Source organism: Rhincodon typus, unplaced genomic scaffold (assembly GCF_021869965.1).
Source record: "Rhincodon typus isolate 14 unplaced genomic scaffold, sRhiTyp1.1 hic_rhity00003004, whole genome shotgun sequence".
Lineage (NCBI taxonomy): Eukaryota > Metazoa > Chordata > Chondrichthyes > Orectolobiformes > Rhincodontidae > Rhincodon > Rhincodon typus.
The window spans coordinates 1-22,352 of record NW_025968642.1 but is presented as its reverse complement, the minus strand read 5'-3'; the positions used below and the strand labels follow the sequence as shown (position 1 = coordinate 22,352).

Below are 22,352 nucleotides of genomic sequence, written 5' to 3'. Positions count from 1 at the left end.
AACGTCAGCCTTCCTGCTCCTCTGATGCTGCTTGGCCTGCTGTGTTCCTCAAGCTCTACACCTTGTTGTTATCTCAGATATACATTTATGTCACTTATCTTTAAAAGGCATCTGAGCGAGATGACCAATTAAATAACAAAACTTGGCATTTGTGTGGTGTGGGGTCATGCCAGTCAACAACAGAAAGAAATTATTCCAACTTCATTCACTTTTCAAAATCTGTGTGAAGGAGACCCTCATTTCAGTCGTCAGGTTAAATTAGAGCCCTGAATTGAAAGGTTGACATGCCAAGCCAATTCACCTTCAACCACCATCTAGCACAGAAGACATTTAAACAATGTCAAGTTAAATATAACATCGATCATAGCACTCCATCAACTTTACAATGACTTCCTACATAGAATTTAAAAATTGCTTTTATTGACATCCAGCACACAAGAACTTTGGTTTCAAATCAACTGTTTGCGACAAAAATCAATGCAATCTTTAAGCAGAAATTGCTTATTTCAAACCCAGGCATGATCACCCAGTGGAATACATCTCTTACGAAAGCAACACAATTGGAAAAATAAAATACAAGCTGTAAAAATGTTTTACTAAAAGCAGATTAGTGTTTTGAGTTTGTCACACATGGAATGTACCAAGTGACAGAGAGAAGCATTTTGTTATAGGGAAATCCACACCCTACCTGAAGTCAGGCAACCATGACCTATACAGGAAATCCAGGTATGACCTTTGCAAGGCCAGAGATTCCAAAAAGAAGTACCAAACTAGGCTGGAGAGCCAGACTAAGCACATGCTCACCTGTCATTTGTGCCAAGGCTTACATGACAGAAACAGGCTACAAAGTGAAGTTGAACAGAATCATGGGCAACAGCACATCCCAGAGATAGTAAGAACTGCTGATGCTAGAGTTTCAGATAAGTGTGGAGCTGGAGGAACAGGAAAGCTGACATTTTGGGTCAGGACCCTTCTTCAGAAATAGGGGAGGGATAGGGGGCTCTGAAATAAAGAGAGAGGGGAGGGGTGGGGCTGGGGAAGATAGGTGGGGTGGTGATAGGGGAGTGCAGGTAGGCAATGGTGGAGGTTGGTCAGTGAGGTGGGAGGAGCAGATTAGGTGGGATAGAATCAGAGTGGGAGGGCACACCCCTGTCTGCATCAATGGTGCAGAGGTAGAGATGGTCCACAGGTGTCAAGTTCCTGGGAGAGATGATCAATCTATCCTGGTCCACCCATATGGACATGACAGTCAAGAAAGCACAGCCATGCCTCTACTTCCTCAGGAAGCGAAGGAAATTCAGCATGCCCATAAAAACTCTTGCCAATTTTTATAGATACACTATTGATGCATCTGGATAGGATGCTTTGTGGGGTATGGCAACTACTCTTCCCGAGACCACAAGAAACGAGAGAGTCAGGAACACAGCCCAGTCTATCATGTAAACCAGCCTTCCATCCATTGACTCCATTGCTGCTTGTACTGCCTTGGGAAAGTAGCCAACATAATCAAAGACCCCTCACACCCCAGGTATACTCTCTTCCATCAGGGAGAAGATAAAATGTTTGAATACATGTTTAAAAAAAAAAACAAAAAACCAAGAACAGCTTCTCGCCCGCTGTCAGACTTTTGAATGTTCAATGAGGACCTCTCGTACCGCACCTTCTCTGTAGCTGTAACACTCTGCTACCCTGATGCACTTTGTATGGTACGTTCTGCTGCACGAGCATGCAAAACACCAGTTTTCACTGTATCCTGGTACTTGTGACAATAAATCAAGTTAAATTATTACTGGATGGCAAAGATTATTAATGTTCATGAACAAATTGTCAAAGACATTCACCAATTAAATGAGGCTGTACGTAAGCAACTTGGAATTCAGCCAAATTTTAAAGAGAATATCAGATTTGATGATAATCATGCAACTAGGATTCAAGAGTTATGATATAGTAACTAGAGAATGCACCAGGAAACTGGGGCCCAAAAATTGAGCCAGTGAAAGTGAGTCACATTCCAATCAAGTGGTTAGCTGTGAAACAGATGTCAGTGTCAAACCGCAAAAAAAAAACTAACCAATTTAAAAGCAATTATGCACTGGCAGTACACAGACAGCACACCTTGAAAGCTTGACTACTAGAGAATAGAATAATGAATGACAGATAGGGAATCTAGCTGATTTTGATTTATAGTACTGAAAACTCTTAGTTAAAATAAAGGCCTTCACATAGAAAGAAGTGAAAAGGTCTTTGGCTGTTATGTAATACAGACTTTTAAAATTAGCACATTAGCTTCAAAATTAACCTCAAATCAGCATATCGCTAAACATAAAAACGCTATAAAGTCCCTCTTAAGGAGTCCGTTTACATTTTAATCTAGAAAAGCTATGAAAATACAAATTAACTCCATTGTGTAAACAACCACTCCTGTCACATACAATTGTTTAATGAAAAGCTTCTTGCTTCTTCAATGTGTTTAGCAAAAAGTGCTACTTCCCCCCAGCAAAGTGCACACTTAGCTTTATAGGCAAGATAATGCTGCTCCAAGCAAAGTCTTCCTTGCTCTTTGATAGTTCAAATAGTAGATATAGCTTTGCAAATTCAGGCACAAATACAAGTTGAAGGCTTCCATTCTGATATGCAGATATATCCTGTCACTTTTCAGTGTAGATTTACATAATTTTTGTTCCCTCTTGTCCCATGCAAAATGTTCCATTACCAAAAGGCATCCTGCCACAAAACCACAGAACTCTCAGCTCCTGAAGCAAGCCATTGTGGGAGGTGGTTTGGTGAAAAGAAAAGACTTGAGCATTCATCATGTTTTTCCACTAACCATTACAGTAGTATTATTAAGTTTATTAAAATGGTTTTATGATCTTTGACCTGTTCATCAAAACTCTACTCTGGCTATTGGCTTATTAAACAAACAATGTTACTTGCCAATTATCCAATGTCTGGCCGACTCAGATCTGCACAAAAATTGAGTTATGTTTGGCTACGCACTTCACTAAGAGAGAGAGTCTACAAAGTCTAAACTAATGCCATCAAGTATTCGTTATTCAGTGAATAATACCACCAAACACTCAGCTTGGGGGTACAGTAGAAAAGCACGATGGTGCCATTTGGTCTACATATGCTTTTGGCAGCTTTCAGTAACACATCATTTAAGCTTATATCTGTATAAAATATGAAGTACTAATTGTGTGATAGTGGGGAGGAATGGAGAAAGAATAGGCCCAACTTTCTCCAAATCAAACCCTGTCCCAAAAATCTCCAATACTTCTCTAAACTAATCTTGCCACCGAGATCCACTTCCTGCTCTGATCTTACTAAAGGTTTTATCCCATTCAACTTTTCTTCCTGGTTTCCAGTTTAGTCAAACTTTTTTTTTAAAAAATAGAGACTATGCCCTTCTCATTCAAATTTGCCACTGCCCCACAGAAAAAAGGGGGAACCTTGAGCCACTTCATCCTTAAAAATACTGTTCTCAACATCTTGTCATCTAAATCTTTGGACTGATCGAAGTTCCAAAAAGCTGGGCAATCACATTTCTGAAACAAAAAGAAATTGGAAGAGCTAAGGAAGGGTCATTGGACCGAAACATGAACTCTGATTTTTCTCCACAATGCCGCCAGACAATTTCTGCTTTTGTTTCTGATTTACAGCATCCACAGTTTTTTCGCCACCCAGTTTTTAAACTCAGATTTCTGCCCCAGTTAAAGTACCTAAACCGTTCTTAAACAGCTAGCCTATGTAAATACAAATGGCAACTCTTTGCAACTCCTTGTAGTTCCATCATCCCTCCACCACCATTATTTGGATGAGACTGTACTGACTTAATTCCATTCTTAAACTACCTACGTCTCAAGCCAAAAACCACTTGCAATGGATTCACTCATGCACCATTACTTCTGCTGGCCCAATGATTTATTCCTGCTCCAATGATTTTCCATCTAGGTGATGCTCAAGCCTTGGTTCTCAACAGAGAGATGAAAAGATAGGTGCGAAATCAACAAGTGACCCAGAAAACAAAAGTCCCACTTATGATAGCCCTTCTTACTTCATCTGGAGCAGGAATGGAGCGATTATGTATCGCACATGCACATTTCACAGGGGCAGCTGGCCAGTTAAGTCATTAGCTCTTTCCACTCGTCATATTGTGGTATGAAATTCAGTGTGCACACAGTCAACCTGCAGAGCAGGTCTGAAATTTATGCATTTCTTTGGATAGTCAGGATACCCCTTTGGAACAAACCATAGGACATCTTTGGGTATTTGAAGCTGTACGGGAGAAGTCAGGACTACTTTGGAATTGTTAAAAAAGTTGAATGATTACAAATTAAGTGTATCTATTCTGTTCATGACATCCATCAAGCTGTCAAGGCAGCTAAACGTTCTGCCCTTTAAATCTTAAGGGATGTCTATAGTATATAAATTAAAGAAAAAAGTTTACTCCCTCGCTTTGCTGAGCAAGCCTGCAGGTTTAATTACAGCCATGGGATTGATATTACAAGCATCTGTTATCAGAGGTAGGTACCTACCCCTTCAGTTTGGATGACAGTTGAAAAGGGTTACATATTCTTTGAAATAAGATACACTTATTATAATAAGAACTGTACAATTGGTCAAAATTTGTTGTAACGCTCTATATAGTTGATGAAATGAAACAGGACTTTTTATTAATAACAATATATTGACATCTACAATAAACAACTATTTTTAGAACTTTGTTTTTTAATCTCTCCATGGGCCACAAGGTCTGTGCATGATGGATAATAGGAGAGTTGGCAGATGTCAGGACAAAGATTAGTGGTATGGGTTGACATAGGAGCTATAAAAAGGGCCATTTGGAGATTGGGTAAGGTGACAATGAGTGCACGTGCACATGGACATGGATCAGAGAGCTCGAGGGATATTTCATTCTTTAAAAAACTTTTAACAGTGCTAGAGGCCAAAGGCATTGCTGTGAGCAAACCCAACTCCTTATCCTGCATGCTCCTCACTGCTTACGGAATGCCCTCACTGACTAATACAGTCCATCCCCAGATTGGAGAGTGTTTGCCGGGACAGACGAAGTTGGGTTCATGGAGTCAGGAATTCTCCAACACTGCATCCCTGATTCAGGCAAACAAAAACACCCAGGCCATGGTGCTGTTCACACATATGCACAAAATCAGTTCCACCCCACATTCATTTCACTTGACCCTCCCAACTTTCCTTAAACCATTAGTTTTGACAAAAATCCATGACGGGTGACAAGCAATTAAATATTGGGAGGATAGAAGTTGACAAGACCACAAATTCAGTTCCCTAACCACCAACTCCATCAATCTTCCTAGCAGCAGAAGTTAAACCAGATTGATCACCACCTTAGGTGGTCTTCAGTTCAAACGGAACTCCCTATTGTGTATGCATACATGAGACCACAATGACCTATTTTGGTCTTCATAACAAAACCCCTGTTTCTGCTCATCTGCTCTCCAAACCGTCATTGTGCCTCCATTACATCTAGGCTGGATTATTCCAATGCACCTCTAGCCAACTGCATTTGTTCTATTTTCTGTAACCCTGATTATTCAAAGCTCATGTTGCAAGTTGCATGGAGTCCAATTTGGAAATCTTACCTGTGCCCACTGGCCTGTGTTCCCAATTAAGCAAAGCCTCAATTTCAAGATTTGCATCTTTTCACTTCATTCTATGGCCTCACCTCTCACTATTTTCTGGCCTCCTCCAGTCGTCAGAGTTCCTAACATTCTGCGAATCCTGGCCTCTTAAAAAGATACCAAATTTGATTGTCTTCAATTGGCAGCTGCACCTTCCATTAAGACATCAAATTGTTGAGCATCTGACTTAACAACCATGAGCAATTTTAAAAAGTTCCAATGCTTTATACATTAAAGCATTGTTTTACGTCACTGCCATTGGCCCAAGATGATAAAATCAGCATCTTTGCTACTTTAACCTTCATGACCATTGCTGGAAATGAAGCGTAATACTTAAAATATCATAGGCATGATTTGTGCTGTATCTAGAAGCTCCACAACTTGAGGCTTTAAGGAAATCCTGCTCCTACTATGCAAAAGCCAGTTCCTGTCACCAAGTGTGTTTAAACAAAGAAGCATGTTAGGAATGCAACCTTTTCAGTGGGGAATTCTATACACAAGCTGAATTGAGTTAGAATCAAAAGACTCCGAACCAGCAAATGATAAACCATGCTCCATTTAGGGTGGTTAGAGAAATCCATAAAAGTCACATCATGTTTTGGAGGACAGATTGAGATTTTAAGAAAATCTAGCCAGTGTGGTTCAGCATTTACAAGTAGTGCCCCTGATCAGAAATAGCCACGTGTCATATGGATCAGCACATCAACAGTACAAAAAGTTAGGTACAATACAAGAAAAAAAACAAAAATCAAATCAAACTAAATCCAAAAAGATTGTAGCTCCCAAACAAAAGACCAAAAAAAGTGTAATCTGAATCTTAAATACATCTCTGCTACACAGATTAGGGCAGGACTCCAAGTGTTGTCACAAACTAACTTTGAGATCCTGAGCTCCAATGCAGCAGTAAAACTCTGCCTGAGAGAGTTATAACAGTGGTGCTCCTCTAACAGGCCCACACTCTTAGTCCCCTTCCCCACTGAAGGGGGACAACAATTTACACTTTAAAACAGGGTCACAGTGGAAAAAGGTTGGGAATGAATGGCACTGGATTTGGGTGGATGGTGGCTGTATAATTCACTGGGTAGATAGAAAATTACCCAAAACACTGTCATACAAAGGTGAAGGTATAAAGTATCGAAACCTGGTTTAGGCTGTAGGAGCGATTAGACAAATTAATAATTTAGCGAATTTGTTGACTTATATTAAAAAACCCAGCCCTACGTTTGCATGCAGAAACAGTTAATTCCACACCCTACTTGGAACAGAACCATCATCTTGTGTACTGCTGCAGAGCTTTTTATAATTTCTATTCTGGAATCAAGATTCCAAACATCTAGACGTCAAAAAGGTGATTTATCTCCAGGTACAGTATCCAAATGGTTATCGCATCAGACTGCAAGCCTTGCGGACACAAGCTTGAACTCCTGTCATTGCCGAATCAGAACTTGCCAAATTTGGCAAAATAAAAAAGTGACCATGACAACAGGTGCAGCATCAACATTAAAAATCTGACTATCTCAGGAATTTACAGAGTCACACAGTAGTACAGAACTTCAATTTTGTTGAAAATGGCATTTTGTCAAAACCTTTCATTTTTCACTTATCAGGACATTTGCAAGAACACCAATGTAAAAAGGGGAGCAACATGCATGTAGGTCAGATTGCTACTGTCAAGTCAAAAAAAAATGTTCCGTTTATCACACACAAAATGATTAATGCAGTACATTAAGTTCAGTATCAGTGTGATGTTCAGTAAGCAAGCTGTATGAGCAGATCCTTCTGGTGTTCACAACAGGCAAGGCATTCTCTGTAATCTGGTCAGTTCCTGCTTGTAAAACTCAAAAGAACTGGAGATCATTTGCTGCCTAGAGAGAGGGTGTGCCAAGAATGATACAACCATTTTAAAAGCACACTGGTTGGGCTTGTGGTGTGCACACACTTACTGGAAGCTTGATATATAATAAAAGGGCCTCCTACTCTATGTGGCCCATGTGTGATACCAGGCCCACGTGACACGCTTAGCTCAATTGCTGAAAGCAAGCATAAAAAAAGTCCAGCAATGAAAAACAAAAGTCAGCTATGTTGCAAAGTAACTAAAGAAATCTCAGTAATTAGGCACATCAACATTAGCTCCAACCCAATGTGGACACGTAGTCACTAAAGTAAACTTTTTAAAAAAATTTTCTACTTAACGCACTGGAGAACAGAGATGCCCAAGGAGAAGGTCATTACAGCCATTGTCATCTCCTTTTGGGGAAGCCAGGTTAGGCCAATAGATTTAGCTACCAGCAATGAACATGAATTAAAAAAGAAAATCATTACTACATGGAGAATGTCATCTTCATAATATTACTAACAATTACAGCAATTCTAACAATTCAGTATTGCAATGGTATTTACCATATAATACGATTTTTCCCATTGGTTTGAGCAAATTATAGCCTTTAGTTGTGTCACCTCCACCCAGGGGATCCAAAACAATGTCAACACCTAAAAAGGACACAATTACAGAATAGTGATAATTTCAGCACTTCCATGATAATATGCTAGTTAACATCGAAGCATAATTTAAAATCATGCAAATACAAGTCAGAGGAATGATGCAAACTAGTATTTTAATATAAAGTAAAAATGGAGTACTTGCTATGAAGTTGCAAAGATAAACGACATTGCAAGACTTACATGCTATTATGTTGCCCAGCCGTTAATTTAAATGGCCCTTCTGGTGAAGGTACACAGTTAAATTTTTTTTAAAAAAACAAATCAGACATGATTGGTGTGGGTGTCCTTCAAATCTAAATTGCCACTTCCTGGCTTTTAATATTAGCTTTGTTTCTCTTTTCATGCCATTACCATTGGGGGATATCTTTCTAACTTCTTCAGCATAGTCCAAGGTAGAATAGTCGATGGGATGAGTCACACCCTGTTCTTTGATGATTTCATGTTTAGATGCTGAGGCAGTTCCGAAGATAGTCACATCTTTAACTATTTTACACAGTTGCGTTGCAGCAGTCCCCACACCGCCTGCAATCAATCAGTCAAGAAAAACTTGTTAGTAGCCACCAACATTGCTGGAATGGTGAATGTAAGCACTTGTCCCAAGGACTAGATTAAAACAACTACTTTGTCCTAAAAACCTTTTACAGATCATGGGAGAACAATCACAACCCATTCCTCAGAACCTGAACTCCAAAATACTTTTGCTCCATCACTGTAAAGGCATACATTCAGTCTGTTATCTCGGTCAACAAAAAGGGTTGAAAAATAATTAAAGTCAAACAAGGTTACACAGTTGCCCAGAGGGAACAATACTTTAATTTGGCATTTCTAATCAAACTCTTTGCCAAACTACAACTTATTTTGGTTTGGCTATATTGATTCACATTGCAAACAGAACAGAATACCAACAGTTACACTGACTGGTGTTTATAGCCATTTCTGGAGATTTACAAGTGAACAGTCTCAGTGTTAGGTCGGTAGAAGGGAATCATTGGAAGATCTGAACTTCACCCCCCACTCCCACGCGCAGTGTTGGCGAACCAGCCACAGTCACATGGGAAAAATAAACAAGCAACATTTCTGTTGTAGGTTTAAGAAAGGCTATTGAGTGTTGTGCAGTTTGGTCAGTCGAAACTCAAAGCATTTTTAATGCAAAATAAAAAGGACTCCATGAGGTTATTCAATAGAATTAAAACAGAGATCAGATTCTTTGTTAAATAAAGGCTAAGTGAAGTCCATTTTTAATTATAAAAAAGGTTGGTCAATCTGCTCACAGGTCTCTGGAAAAAATTTCACTCAGGACTGGTAAAGCATGTTACTTTTTAATTTAAAAAAAAACAGCAACCATTTACCGCATTTGCAGAAAGCTCAGGCAAACAGACAAAGGCACAAGGCATAAAGCTTACACACACTGGCAAGTCATAGGGAGATAGAATGAGATCCTGTATTGCTAAGCTGAAGCCAGTCATAACTAGATTTCAAATTAAGTGTCATGATCAGATATCAACTAAACCTCAAGCAAGAGCTTTGGATAAATTCCAGTTAAGCAAGGTGTATAAATTTAATTTGGATTCTTTTCAAGTTATTTTTAAATGATTTTTAATGATTAGTTTTAAATGAAGTAGTGGTGAGGCTCAAAAAGGTCATTACCATGGAAACAAAAAGGCAGCATGCCTAATGTAGATAGGAAGGAGGGGACCTGGTCGATAGCTTTGAAAAAAAATTCCAGAACGTACCTTTCAAAAATTATGTTTTTTTCCATAAGTTATCCTGCCTATTTTGCTGTAAACGATTGCATAGGTAAATATACAAGACTACATTCTGGTACTAAAATAACCATGGAACGTAGAGCAGTTAGATTTTGTGTTTAAATTTCATTGATAAAAGCTTTTATCTCACAAACATCCAAGTTTAAAATCAACAATTCTGGATTATTTGCAAATGGAACTTGTTTGATCATATGGATTGGCGTTACTTTAATAAATGATCTCTAAACACAGAACACTTAAAATGGCAACTGCTCCAAGAAGAAAAAAAGTGTTTCGTTCAGTGCAATGCACTTCTGGTGTTAAAAAATTTTTCATGTAATGCCTTTCTCCTTCCATCATTCCTACCCAACACCCACTTGCAATTGTCAAAAAAAAAAATCAATGCTATCACTTGAATACGAAGGAAATGACAGAGCTCTTCTCTGCTACGTCCTCTCCCACACATGTTAAGATTTGCCAAGCAATTCTTTTTCCATTAAGTTAGTTTCCAATTGAATTGGAGAAGTATCAGTTTAACACGGCCTTGAACTGACTTCTGGAACAGCTATTTGTTCAGGAAAGGCTACGATCTTTTTCCTTAATGGCATTCACCCAAGAATCTGCTAAAATCAAATACTCCAACACACTATAAACTCATTATGACAAATGCCACCAACCTTCAAAGAAAAAAAACTTAAATCTATCGAGTCAATTGCTTCAATTCAAACCCAGTTAGCTACACAAAACAAAACAGACTAAACAATTCCCACACTACATCAGCTGAATAGAATATTTCTTTCAGGAACAAGTCAAAAGTCACTGGTGTTTATCACAGTTCTGCACAATCTTCAGTAGAATTAAATCCCAGCGTTACTTAATAATTGGTTTCAGCAAAAGGTCACCATCCTTATGCTTTCCTCAAAAAATAAAATTGTTTTGGAAGCTGCAATTAGTTCACAATTTTCCTGTAAAGCCATACTTTTAAAGTTTCTTACCCATATCCACCTAGAGTTCTCTCTTCCTTTAAATGGCTGTTTGATTAAAATGCCAGTGACAGTCCACTATACACAGAATCACTGCAATATATATTCCACTAGAGAACCCCAGTAAGCAACTGGCTGCAGAACAAAGAGCAAAACTTGCATCCTTCTAGTTTTTCCTCTCCTTGTCCAAGTGACATTAGGACTTCATAGCTGTAAACCAAATAGGGGCAAGAGGTCAGTTGCATGGAAAATTATGGAAGAAAATTTAAGGGGTGGGGATGGATCAGAGGTTATTAAAGACTCCAGAACAAGTAATAGGACAGAACATACGTAAAAAGGTCAGGACTCTAATTTCAGTCACAGCAGATAAGGGAATAACTACGAGAAGGAACGTGCAATCAACACAGACTGAGGGTGCTGTACTTAAATGCACACTGTATACGAAACAAAGTGAATGAGCTTGTAGCGCAGATCAAAATTGGCAAGTACAATGTTGTGGGCTTCACAGGGGCATGGCTGCAAGAGGATTAGGGTTGGAAACTAAATATCCAAGGATACACATCCTATCGAAACGACAGGCAGATGGTTAGAGGGGACAGGTTTGCCTGCTCTGCAAGCAATAAAATTAAAAATTGATAACAATTAGCGATGTCAAGTTGGAAGGTGTAGAGTCTGTGGGGGTAGAGTTATGTACAGGCCTCCTAGCGGCAGTCAGGATGTGAGGAGGAAAATAGATCAGAAGACAGAAGAGGTATACAAGAAAGGCACTATTACAGTAATCATGGAGGACTCCAATATGCAGGAGGATTGGTGAGGGGGGTGCGGTGGAGAGGTGGGTGGGAATCAGGTAGCAATGTCAAGAAAAGGAATTCATGGAATATCTGAAATGGTTTTCTGGAGCAGACTGTGGTAGAGTCCCACTAGGGAACAGGTAATTCCAGCAGTAATGTAATGAGGCAAACTTTATTAGGGAGCTGAAGGTGAAGGAACCCCCAATGGGGCAGTGACCATAATATGATATGATAGAATTCAACCTGTAGTTTGAGGGGGAGAAGCTGGAATCAGATGTAACACTATTATAATTGAGTAAAGGTAACTACAAGACATGAAGGATGTGCTGGCCACAGTTGATTAGAAGGGGAGCCTAGCAGGGAAGACGGTGGAGCAGCAATGGCAGGGGTTTCTGGGAGTAATTTGACAGGCACAGCAAAAATTCATCAAGGTAGAAGAAACATACTAAGGGGAGGTCAAGGCAATCGTGGCTGACAAGGGAAGTCAGGTACAGAATAAAAGAAAAAAAAAACCAGGAAGTGTGGTGCAGTGTAGTGAGTAATCTCAAAAAAAAAATCAGTAGGAGGATAACTGAAGAAACAATAAGCAGGGAGAAGATGAAATATGAAAGAAGCTAGCTAGTAATACAAAAAGATTGCAAGAGGTTTTTTGGGTATCTAAAAAAAAAAGGAGAGAGAGAGACAAGAGGGGACAGTGGACTGCTGGAAAGTGAGGTTGTTGAAAGTAGGGAGAGGAACAAAGAAATGGCAGAGGAATTGAATGGGTATGTTACCTCAGTTTTCAAGTGGAAGGCAGCAACATACTAGAACTTTAAGACAGTCTGGGAGAAAAAAAAGCAAGTGTAGTGGCCATCACCAAGGAGAAAGTGCTAGGGATGCTGAGAAGTCTGAAGGTGGATAAAATCACTCAGACCAACTGAACTACATAGAAACTGAAACAGAGGATAGGAGCAGGAGGAGGCCATTCAACCCTTTGAGTCTGCTCTGCCATTCACCACGATCATCCAACTCAACAGCCTAATCCAGCTTTCTCCCCATTCGTCCAAGTGCTATATCTAGTTGCCTCTTGAATACATTCAATGTTTTGGCATCAACTACTTCCTGTGGTAATGAATTCCACAGGCTCACCACTCTTTGGGTGAAGAACTGTCTCATCTGTCCTAAATCGCCCCGAATCCTCAGAAGGTGACCCCTGGTTCTGGACACACCCACCATCAGGAACATCCTCCCTGCATCTACCCTGTCTAGTCCTGATGGACTTTTATAAGTCTCTATGAGATCACCCCCTCATTCATCAAAACTCCAATGAAAACAATCCTGACCAGTCAATCTCTCCTCATAAGTCAGTCCCGCCATCCCTTCATTGCACTCCTCTGAAACCCCAGAGCTCTGAAAGAGGTAGCAGAAGCAGTGGTGGCAATCTTTCAGGAATTGTTGGAGTCAGGAAGGGTCCCAGAGAACTGGAAAATGGCTAACGTAACATGCCCGTTTAAGAAATGAGGGAGGTGGAAGACAGGAAACTATAGGCCAGTTAGCCTGACCTCAGTCATTGTTAAGATTTTAGAATCCATTGTTAAAGAGGAGATTACAGAGCACTTGAAAGTGCTCATCAAGGGGAGGGCATACCTGACATATCTGTTAGAATTCTTTGAGGAAGTAATGAGCTAGTTAGACAAAGAAGAGGCATTGGATGTGATCTATTTGGATTTCCAGAAAGCCTCTGACGAAGTGCCGCACAGGTGGCTGCTAAATAAGGTAAGAGCCCAGGGTGTTAGGGGCAAGGTACTGACACAGACAGAGGGTTTGCTGACTGGCAGAAGGCAGAGAGCGGGGATAAAGGGGTCTTTTTCAGGATGGTCGCTGGTGACTAGTAGAGTTCTGCAGGCATCAGTAATGGGATCACAATTATTCACATTAAAACATTAACAATCTGGATGAAGGAACTGAGGGCATTATTATTAAGTTTGCAGATGACATGAAGATAGGTGGAGGGACAGGTAGTGGTGTTGAGGATGTGGGGAGGCTGCAGAAGTACTTGGACAGGCTAGACAGTGGGCAAAAGAGAAATGGCAGATGTAATACAACGTAGGAAAGTGTGAGGTTATGCACTTCGGTAATAAGAAAACAGTAAAGTTAAAAAACTACTTTCGAAATGGGAAAAGGCTTCAGAAATCTGAAGCACAAAAGGGACTGGAGTCTGACTGAAACATAGAATACGGAGATGCATGGATAGACTGGACATGAGAGAACAGGTTGACCCTTTAGAACTGAGGAGGAGGAATTTCTTCAGCTAGAGGGTGGTGAATCTGTGGCACTCATTGCTGCAGAAAGCAGTGGAGGCCAAAATCAATAGGTTCTTGATTAGTAAAGGTTATACAGAGAAAGCAGGAGCATGGGGATTGAGGTACATATCAGCCATAAATGAAGGAGCAGGCTTGATGGGCTAAATTGCCTAATTCTGCTCCTATATCTATTGGTAGTCCTCTCATTTTACTGTAGTCCAAACTATGGATCAAACTGGAAAAAAGAAAGTGTACTTAGTGACCGGTTTAATGTTCTGGCCACGTATTCTCACAGTTGGAGTTACCTCTCCAGTTCTCTTTCAATTACAGGGTGCCTCCATACTTCCAAAACATGAGTTGTACATGCTTTACGCTCAATGCTGATTCTTGAGAGCAGCCAAACTAGTTTCTGCCTGCCCATATCCTTCAAAAAGGAACAACTCCATTCTACTCACTTTCTTCCTCCAGAAAAAGGTTCACTGGAAACAGTAAGTTGTAGATCAATATTTAAGTAGTCTGTCACAGGGTTCAAGGCCTACCTGCTCCAGAGGTGTGTAATAACATTGTTGAACAGGCGACTCAGAAAATGTACACCCTAGCTTCCTCCCGATCTACCTTCTCTGCACCGGTACTGAAGATACATCAGCGGTCTTGTTCTGATCTTAATACAGGACTTGAATTTGCAGCCAGTCAGGCATTCTTTACCCTTGTGAGATTCATCTTTTACTTTCCAATCCCATTGATTATAATAAAAGGGAAATGCTTAATATCTTTAAACAACATTAGTTCATGGACAAGACTTCCAGTGGACCCCTAACCTGGTCTTTGTCATCCAATTTAGAGAGAGTGTCAGAGTCATACAGCATGGAAACAGACCCTTCAGTCCAACTAGTCCACGCCAACCATATTCCCAATCAAATTAGTCCCACTTGCCTGCATTTGGCCTATTTCCCTCCAACCTTTCCTATTTATGTACCCATCCAAATGTCTTTTAACTGTTTAATGGCACCTGCATCCACCACTTCCTCTGACAATTCATTCCATGTATGAACCACTGTAAGAAAAGTTCCCCCTCATGTCCTTTTTAAAAGCTTTCTCCTCACCTTATCTCCAGTCAGGGGCTTTTAAACATTCATAAACTGAACAATTCACAAAGCACATGCAGTTTGTCTTCAGGTGTGACAGAGGAATTAGTTTATAAAATCGCTTTTTGAATATTGGCATGCACATTTAATACGCAAGATTTAATGATAGTATCTGGTTCAAAGGACTAAAGATACCCATGTTAAAATGCCATTCATGAATTGGCACTACCAAATCAAAGCTGTATCGTATGGCAAGATTCTCATGGCTGATGTCAGCACTAACGATTTTTATGAAACATCTTCAATAAATCATCAGCTTGGTAACATACCAAAGTCAAAGATTACTGGCTGAAGTTCCACTCCAACACTTCCCAAATTGTTACTTCATTAATATTATGCATTCTGAAAAATGATTTAGTATGATCTCTCAACTAACAAAGGCCTCTGATGTACAAAATACAATTGAACCATTTAAGCAGCTGTCTGTTGTAAAATTCCTTTCATGAAACTTGCACCGACAAAGACATGCTTGTGGGCTGTGGCTATGCTCAAAATGACTGCCATATTCCATTCAATGGTAACTGCATCAGGCAAGTTACTGTATTAATGTTACAGCTTGGGCCATTGTTCAACAAGGTGCAGTATGGACTTCATTTCTACACAATTAGATAAAAATTCATGCGTGTTAAAAAATAAAGCTAGTGCCAAATCAGTTTTGCAAACAGCACAGGCTATTTTAAACAAAAACTGATCTAGTTTAGGAGAACTCCGAAGCATCACTTGTATCTCAGTTTTTGGCTATTGGTTTCAGTATTTTAATTATACAGCAAAGTGTATTCCTGATAACCAGAGTCTCAATTCTCAAAAATGAATGCAAGAGAAAACTAAACAAGTTACATTAGGAAAATGAGTTGTAACAAAATTAAAAGCTCCAAAGACATACTGCTTTGCTCCTTCCTCAGCAAGTTTTTAAATTGTTCAATTATGAAACCTCATTTGCTCTGCTAGTGCATGTTTGAATTCAACAGGCTGTTTTAACATAAGCATTTGCCACATCAGTTATCTCCAGTATATTAAAGAATCTAACTGACATTCATTGCAAATATCATGCACAAACATTATATTCCCCACTCACATAAAAGTCTCTAAAGAACTGTTAAGCTTTTATGTTACAACAGAACAGCATGCTTCCGGTGGCGTTAGGCTTCAAGTGATCAGAGGTAAGATGGAGTGAGATCTTTAGATGCACAGGTCACAAACTACAATGGTGACAATAGTGTTAGCATGTACCTTAAAGTATACTGACCATGGGATGCAAAAAGTGATGCCCATTTTACACAATGAAATTCAGTTAAAGATTCCAGGTTACAATATAGCACAAATTTACAACATACCTCAAGTGAACTAAGGAAAGAGAAAATTGGACACAGCGACAGGAACTCTTACCAGCTGCCATATGGATGAGAATGCTCTGATTTGGACGCAGATTTGCAAAGTCATAGATCATCATATATGCAGTGACATAATTGACCGGAATGGCAGCAGCCTCTTCAAAACTCATCCCATCAGGCATCAGGAAGGTATTACTGACTGGAATCACAACCAGTTCGGACCATAATCCTGCTCTGTTCATTACAATAACACGGTCACCAACCTTTTTAAAAAAAAAATATAGAGAGAAACAGCCATAGAGTCAGGGTTGGAAACAGCAGCCAACAACTTGAAGTTAAGCATAACATTGATGCACTCTTTGACTATGTCAAAATGTAGACGTTAGTCATTTATGACCCAGATGTTTGATCACTTCTTACAATTCACTATAGTCCTGACACTAGACACTAATTAAAGCCAGCTAGTGGTTTGCCAAGATTAATTGACAGATTAGACAGGTTCATTATAATTTACACTTCAGAAGGTATCTTAAGCTTGCATCCTGGCCTCAATAGGGCAATGTGTACACTTCATTTAACTGTTAAACTTGGATTTCAGGGTCAATTTCAAACAGATTCCTCAAAAGAAAGAAAGGCATCTTAAAATAGGTACAGGCTAGGCTGACTGCTAATTAAGAACTTTGTGTTCCACAGTTTCAATTACCTGTGACTAATATTCCAGGAGATCTATGACAAAAGATAAAAAGAAAGAGTCATGCAGAGGTGAAAGGTTTAAAAAAAAGAGAAATTGTATCGTCATAAGCTTTTTCTGCTGGTCCTCAAAAGCACATGCAATGAGGTGCCAGTGTAATGATTCCAATTTTGCAGGATTTCAGATATTTTGCCACACAGAAAATACATATTGCAAACAGTGACAGAACAGCAACAATCCTCCAGCCCCTGTGGTGCCCACTGTTCACAGAAGACCCTCGGGGCATTGGTGGACAACATTTGCTCCTTGCTCAGAGCCGCAAGAGCAAATCTGGGCCAGGTAAGAGGTAGGCAGCCAGGGTGACTACCACAGGTCAACGTAAACTTAAAACTATCTTTATCTGGTTAAAAAGATTTTTTGCTTCAAAAAAAAAAAAAAAAAATAGAAAAAAGTCTGCCCCCAAGGGAGCAGTTTTTAAAGTTTCCCCATTTAATGGTTTTGGGGAGGGGGGGGGTGGTGGTGGGGGCAACCACCCCCTCAACAAGCAAGCAGATATTATCAGACTCCGATAGTGTTCAAATTCTTCTGAGAAAGATAATTCATGCCATGTTCCATCCTGTTCAATTTGGACTTTATTGGATTGTTAAAGATGTAAATAAAAATTGTACTGGTTAATTTCTAACCAGCAATGCAAGGTAATAGAATTAAGGCTAGTGTTATGTTTGCCTTGATGGTACAGCAAAACACATCTATATCAATTACGTCGACAGTCCATCTACAGCAAGAAGTGATACAATGCAAATAGTTATTTACAATGATTTCTTCCACATGGCTAATCTCAAACAAGATTACAGAAGGAAAAGAAGAGAAACACTATGCTGCTTAACATAGTATTGGCTCCATCCTCCCACAAACATCAAATTAATCCATAATTCAGCATGTCCTGGAGCAGAAAGTGTGTTACTGCTAAAAAATGAAGAAAGGCCTTTTCTTTTTCTCTTTCTACCACCCCTCCCCCCCCAAAGCAGCTGCACCCAAAGCGTTCTCACAAGAAGGTCATAGATGCTGACACTATATCACTTAAGCTTGTGGAGATTACTTCCAAATCAAAAAGAACCAGCATCTGTTCACAGCAACAAGTTTGCAATGATGACTGGTTTACATGGACTGATAAAACCCTCCTCACAAAAAGTTATAAATTCAAATCCAATATACCTTACACAATTCTTAAATCTCTCAACTCCCACCTTGCTATTTTTGATCATAATGTTGCACAGCTTTCCAAAACAATGAAATCCAATTAGAATTGTTTACTTAAACAAGGAGTTTCACTTAATTAGACACTAATTAAATCAAAGAGTGAATTATATGGATTTCAGGGTTTAATATTTAGATTCTTAAGCCAAGAAGGCTTTGTTAAAAAAAGTTTGTCAAATGCCTCATGCATCTAGAGTACAAAACATTCTGCTCTGGTATAGGAGTCACAGCTTTCAAGATTTGATCATATCCCCATTGTTTTCTTTCACTGCTTTTAATTACCTAGTAATGTCCAAACAATCTCTCTGAACCCTTTCTGCTGCCTGTCACATGTATCATATTGCGCTGACCAAAACTGTACATTTGCTTTCACTCGTGTAACATCAGCAGCAGCACTTAAATGAAGCTACTAAATTCTCCACATCTACCACATCTTGCTCGAGGCATTCTTGGCATTGTGATCACACATTCTGGTTTCACCAACATTCATTTTGTTGCCAAGCAGTGGAGGTAGAAAAGATGTTTGATATCTACTTATTTCTTTTGACTTCAGAAATGAAAATGATTTAAATGCTCCATTCTGCTATGACTCATGTTCTCTCATCTCAGTTTTACACCCACAGGCTTTTCATTAGTTTGGCAAAATAAATTAACTTAACTGTCCATGTTATTCATGAAAATTTGATTATTGAATTCTTTAACAAAAATATTTTTTCCATCACTAATGGTATGAACCTTACATTTTTATATAAAATCATTCTATCCATAAGCATTAGCCACCTCAGATGATATGAATCTCAAATGCAGTTATTATAAAAAATACTGTGTAAACTATTGATACTTCAACCATAAATGCATCTGACCCCAATTCCAAAGGTACCCACTGAACAAAGGTAGCCCTGCTCCCGTCCAAACTCATTATCTAGGCTACATGAAAACAAAACAGCCTGCTCACATCAGTCACACAATTGACTGAGCTAAAACTCTGCTCTCTCAATGAGAGAGTTATCAAATCTTTACTTATTTACTTGCAAGTGGCAGACAGGCTGCTGATTTCTAACGCAACTATCATATTAATGGGGGTGAGAATATGGGGAAGTTGGTACCTTCACCACCTAGATTTTACATTAACATTCTTTCTCACCACCACCCCAAACAAACAAACAATCATTGAAAACATGCCCACATTAAGCCATAAAATTCAGCCCATATCCTACCCAGAACCTTAAACAGCAGCATTGTCCTGTGGATGCTGGAGATCCAAAAATAAAAAGTACAGGAGAAACCCAGCAGGTCTGGCAGTATCTGAAGAGGTGCTGGTATGGTGATCATATCACTGTTCTAGTTAGCTAGAACTCCAGGCTGGTGTTTGAATCCCACCACAACAGATGATGAAATTTGAATTCAATAAAAAATCTGGATTAAAAAGCTGACCCGATGGCCAGCACATAGGTGACGGGAGGGTAAGGGATAACAGTTTGGAGCTGGAGGAACACAGCAGGCCAGGCAGCATCAGAGGAGCAGGAGAGTTGACGTTTCAGGTCGGGACCCTTCTTCAAGAGGGTGATGGGATAGTGACAGCCTTGGCCATCAAGGCTGCATTCGATCAAGTGTGGCATCAAGGAGACCTAGCAAAACTGGAATCAATGGGTATCGGGGGAAAACTTTCTACTGGTTGGAGTCATACCTGGCAGAACGGAAGATAATTATGATTTTTGCAGATCAATTATCTCAGCTCCGTGACATCTCTGCAGGATTTTCTCAGAGTAGCATCCTACGCCAAATCATCTTCAGCTGTTTCAATGACTTTCCCTCCATAAGGTCAGAAGTGGGAATGTTTGATGATTGCACAACGTTCAGCACCTTTCTCAACTCCTCAAATGCAACAAGATCTGGACAATATCCAGGCTTGCACTGACAAGTGGCAAGTAACGTTCATGCCACACAAAATGCCTGGCAATGACCATCTCCAATAAGGGACAATGTAATCATCACCCCTTGACATTCAATGGTGTTACCATCACTGAATCCCCTTTCAATATCCTTGGAGTTATCATTGACCAAAAACTCAATTGGACTTGACACAAACGATAGCAACAAGAGCAGGTCAGAGGCAGGAAATACTGCAGCGAGTAACTCACTTCCTGAGTCCCCAAAGCCTGTCCTTCATTTTCAAGTCACAGGTGTGATGGAATACTTCCACTTTTTGAAGGGTGCAGCCCCAACAACACAGGAGCTTGATACCACCCAAGACAAAGCAGCCCATTTGACTGGCACCACTTCCACTCCCTCCAGCATGAACACTCAGTAGCTACAGTGTGTACTGTCTACAAGATGCACTTCAAAGAACATCAGACAGCACGTTCCAAACCATGACCATGACCATTTCCATTTAGAAGGAAAACAATAGCAGATACATGGAAACACCACCACCTGCAAGTTCTGCTCTATGCCACTTACCATCCAGATTTGGAAATACAACGTTGCTGGGTCCAAATTCTGTAGTTCCCTCCCCCAAGGGCATTGTGGGTCAATTACAGCACAAAGGTAACTTCAAAGAGGTAGCTCACCACCACCTTCTCAAAGGCAACTAGGGACAGGCAATAAATGCTGGGCAGCTGTGAAGCACTCATCCCTTCAGTGAATAAAAAAAATAACTGTCAAAGTCAAAATGGTATCTGACTCATTAACCTCTTTCAGAAAAGGAAATCTATCATCCTTATCTGGTCTGGACTACATGCAACTCCAGACAAAATGTGGTTGACTCTTACTGACCCTCTGGTCATTCAGGGGTAGACAATAAATGCCAGTCTAGCCAACGACACCCACATCCCAGGAACAAACAAACATCAAAAGAGCAAAAATAAGTTCAACCAAACAGACTCGAAACATTAACTCAAAATTTCTCTCTCTATAGATGTTGCTAGACATAGTCAGTTTCTCCAGCACTTGCTCACTCAAAAAAAAAAAATCACTCATCTGTGTTGATCTCCAATTAAAAATTTTTAATCCTTTATAAATATTTTCTAATCAATGAGTTCAGAGACACTATGGCACACTTCTGAAGCAGGTGGGACTTGCAGCCAGGTCTCTTGGCTTAGAAGTAGGGACACCACCCACGGCCTACTCTGGTCCTACAGTACTCAAAGCACAACTTCTGTGAGCCACCACTGGCAGCCCTCAGGCAGGCTTTTCCCAACTCCTCAGTTAGCTTTTACTTGTACACCCACAAAGGGGGCCAATCACTCCTCTCAGTTTTCTTTCGCTGGAAAATGAGCCATCTTTAGTTTGGCCACACCTCTGAAAAGCACCAGAACATTTTACAGCATTAAAATAAACACTATCCACCCAAGGATGTTATTGCCTTGAGGCTCATACCTGAATAACCCCACTGAAGGATGGTACCCAATGCCCATGAAGAAATCAGCAAATGTCAGATCAGGTGGGATTCTGGAAATGGGGTAATGATTTACAGAATTGCATATAAACTTTAAAAAAAACACACAATTACATTCACCCTTCTCCAACCCCTAACCCCCAAGGGCTGAGAAGTGCCAAATCTCTGCAAATTAGCTGCACTGCTGCAGGGAGTGCCCAGAGATCAAGGAGATGAGACACTTGGCACCTCCCACTGCAGGGAGTAAAAAAAAAGCTGACCAATTGTTAATCCCCATCACTAGTCTAGTCAGACACCTAATGCTGCATTTAACTGCAAAACACAGCATCTCAACTTCATCTGTTGTGAAGGAACAGAAAGACAAAAAATAAAATTCAGTTCATATTATAGCAATAACATTCTGTTGAATAGTCAAAGAGAATCAAAGAAAAGCAAGCAAAGTTACCGTTTATATAAAAAAAACAATGTCTTCACTACAATATACAGGGACATTTGTTCCCCCCCCCTCAAAAAAAATACTTTATTCATAACATTTGCAAAACCCCATTCATTACATTTGAAATTGTATATT

The 22,352-nt window shown here is 39.8% G+C and overlaps 1 protein-coding gene across 1 annotated transcript; it reads right to left on the bottom strand.

Annotated features, from left to right (window-relative positions):
- Window positions 1–8,057: 8,057 nt before the first annotated feature.
- LOC109936494 (synaptic vesicle membrane protein VAT-1-like) lies at window positions 8,058–21,832 on the bottom strand (the record flags this gene model as incomplete). Its single annotated transcript, XM_048593514.1, has 4 exons — window positions 21,763–21,832; window positions 16,492–16,699; window positions 8,511–8,681; window positions 8,058–8,147 (listed from the first exon to the last, which is right to left on the bottom strand). Coding segments are annotated over exons 2-4 (448 nt in total), but the record flags the coding sequence as incomplete, so codon positions are not given.
- Between the last annotated feature and the right edge of the window lie 520 nt (window positions 21,833–22,352).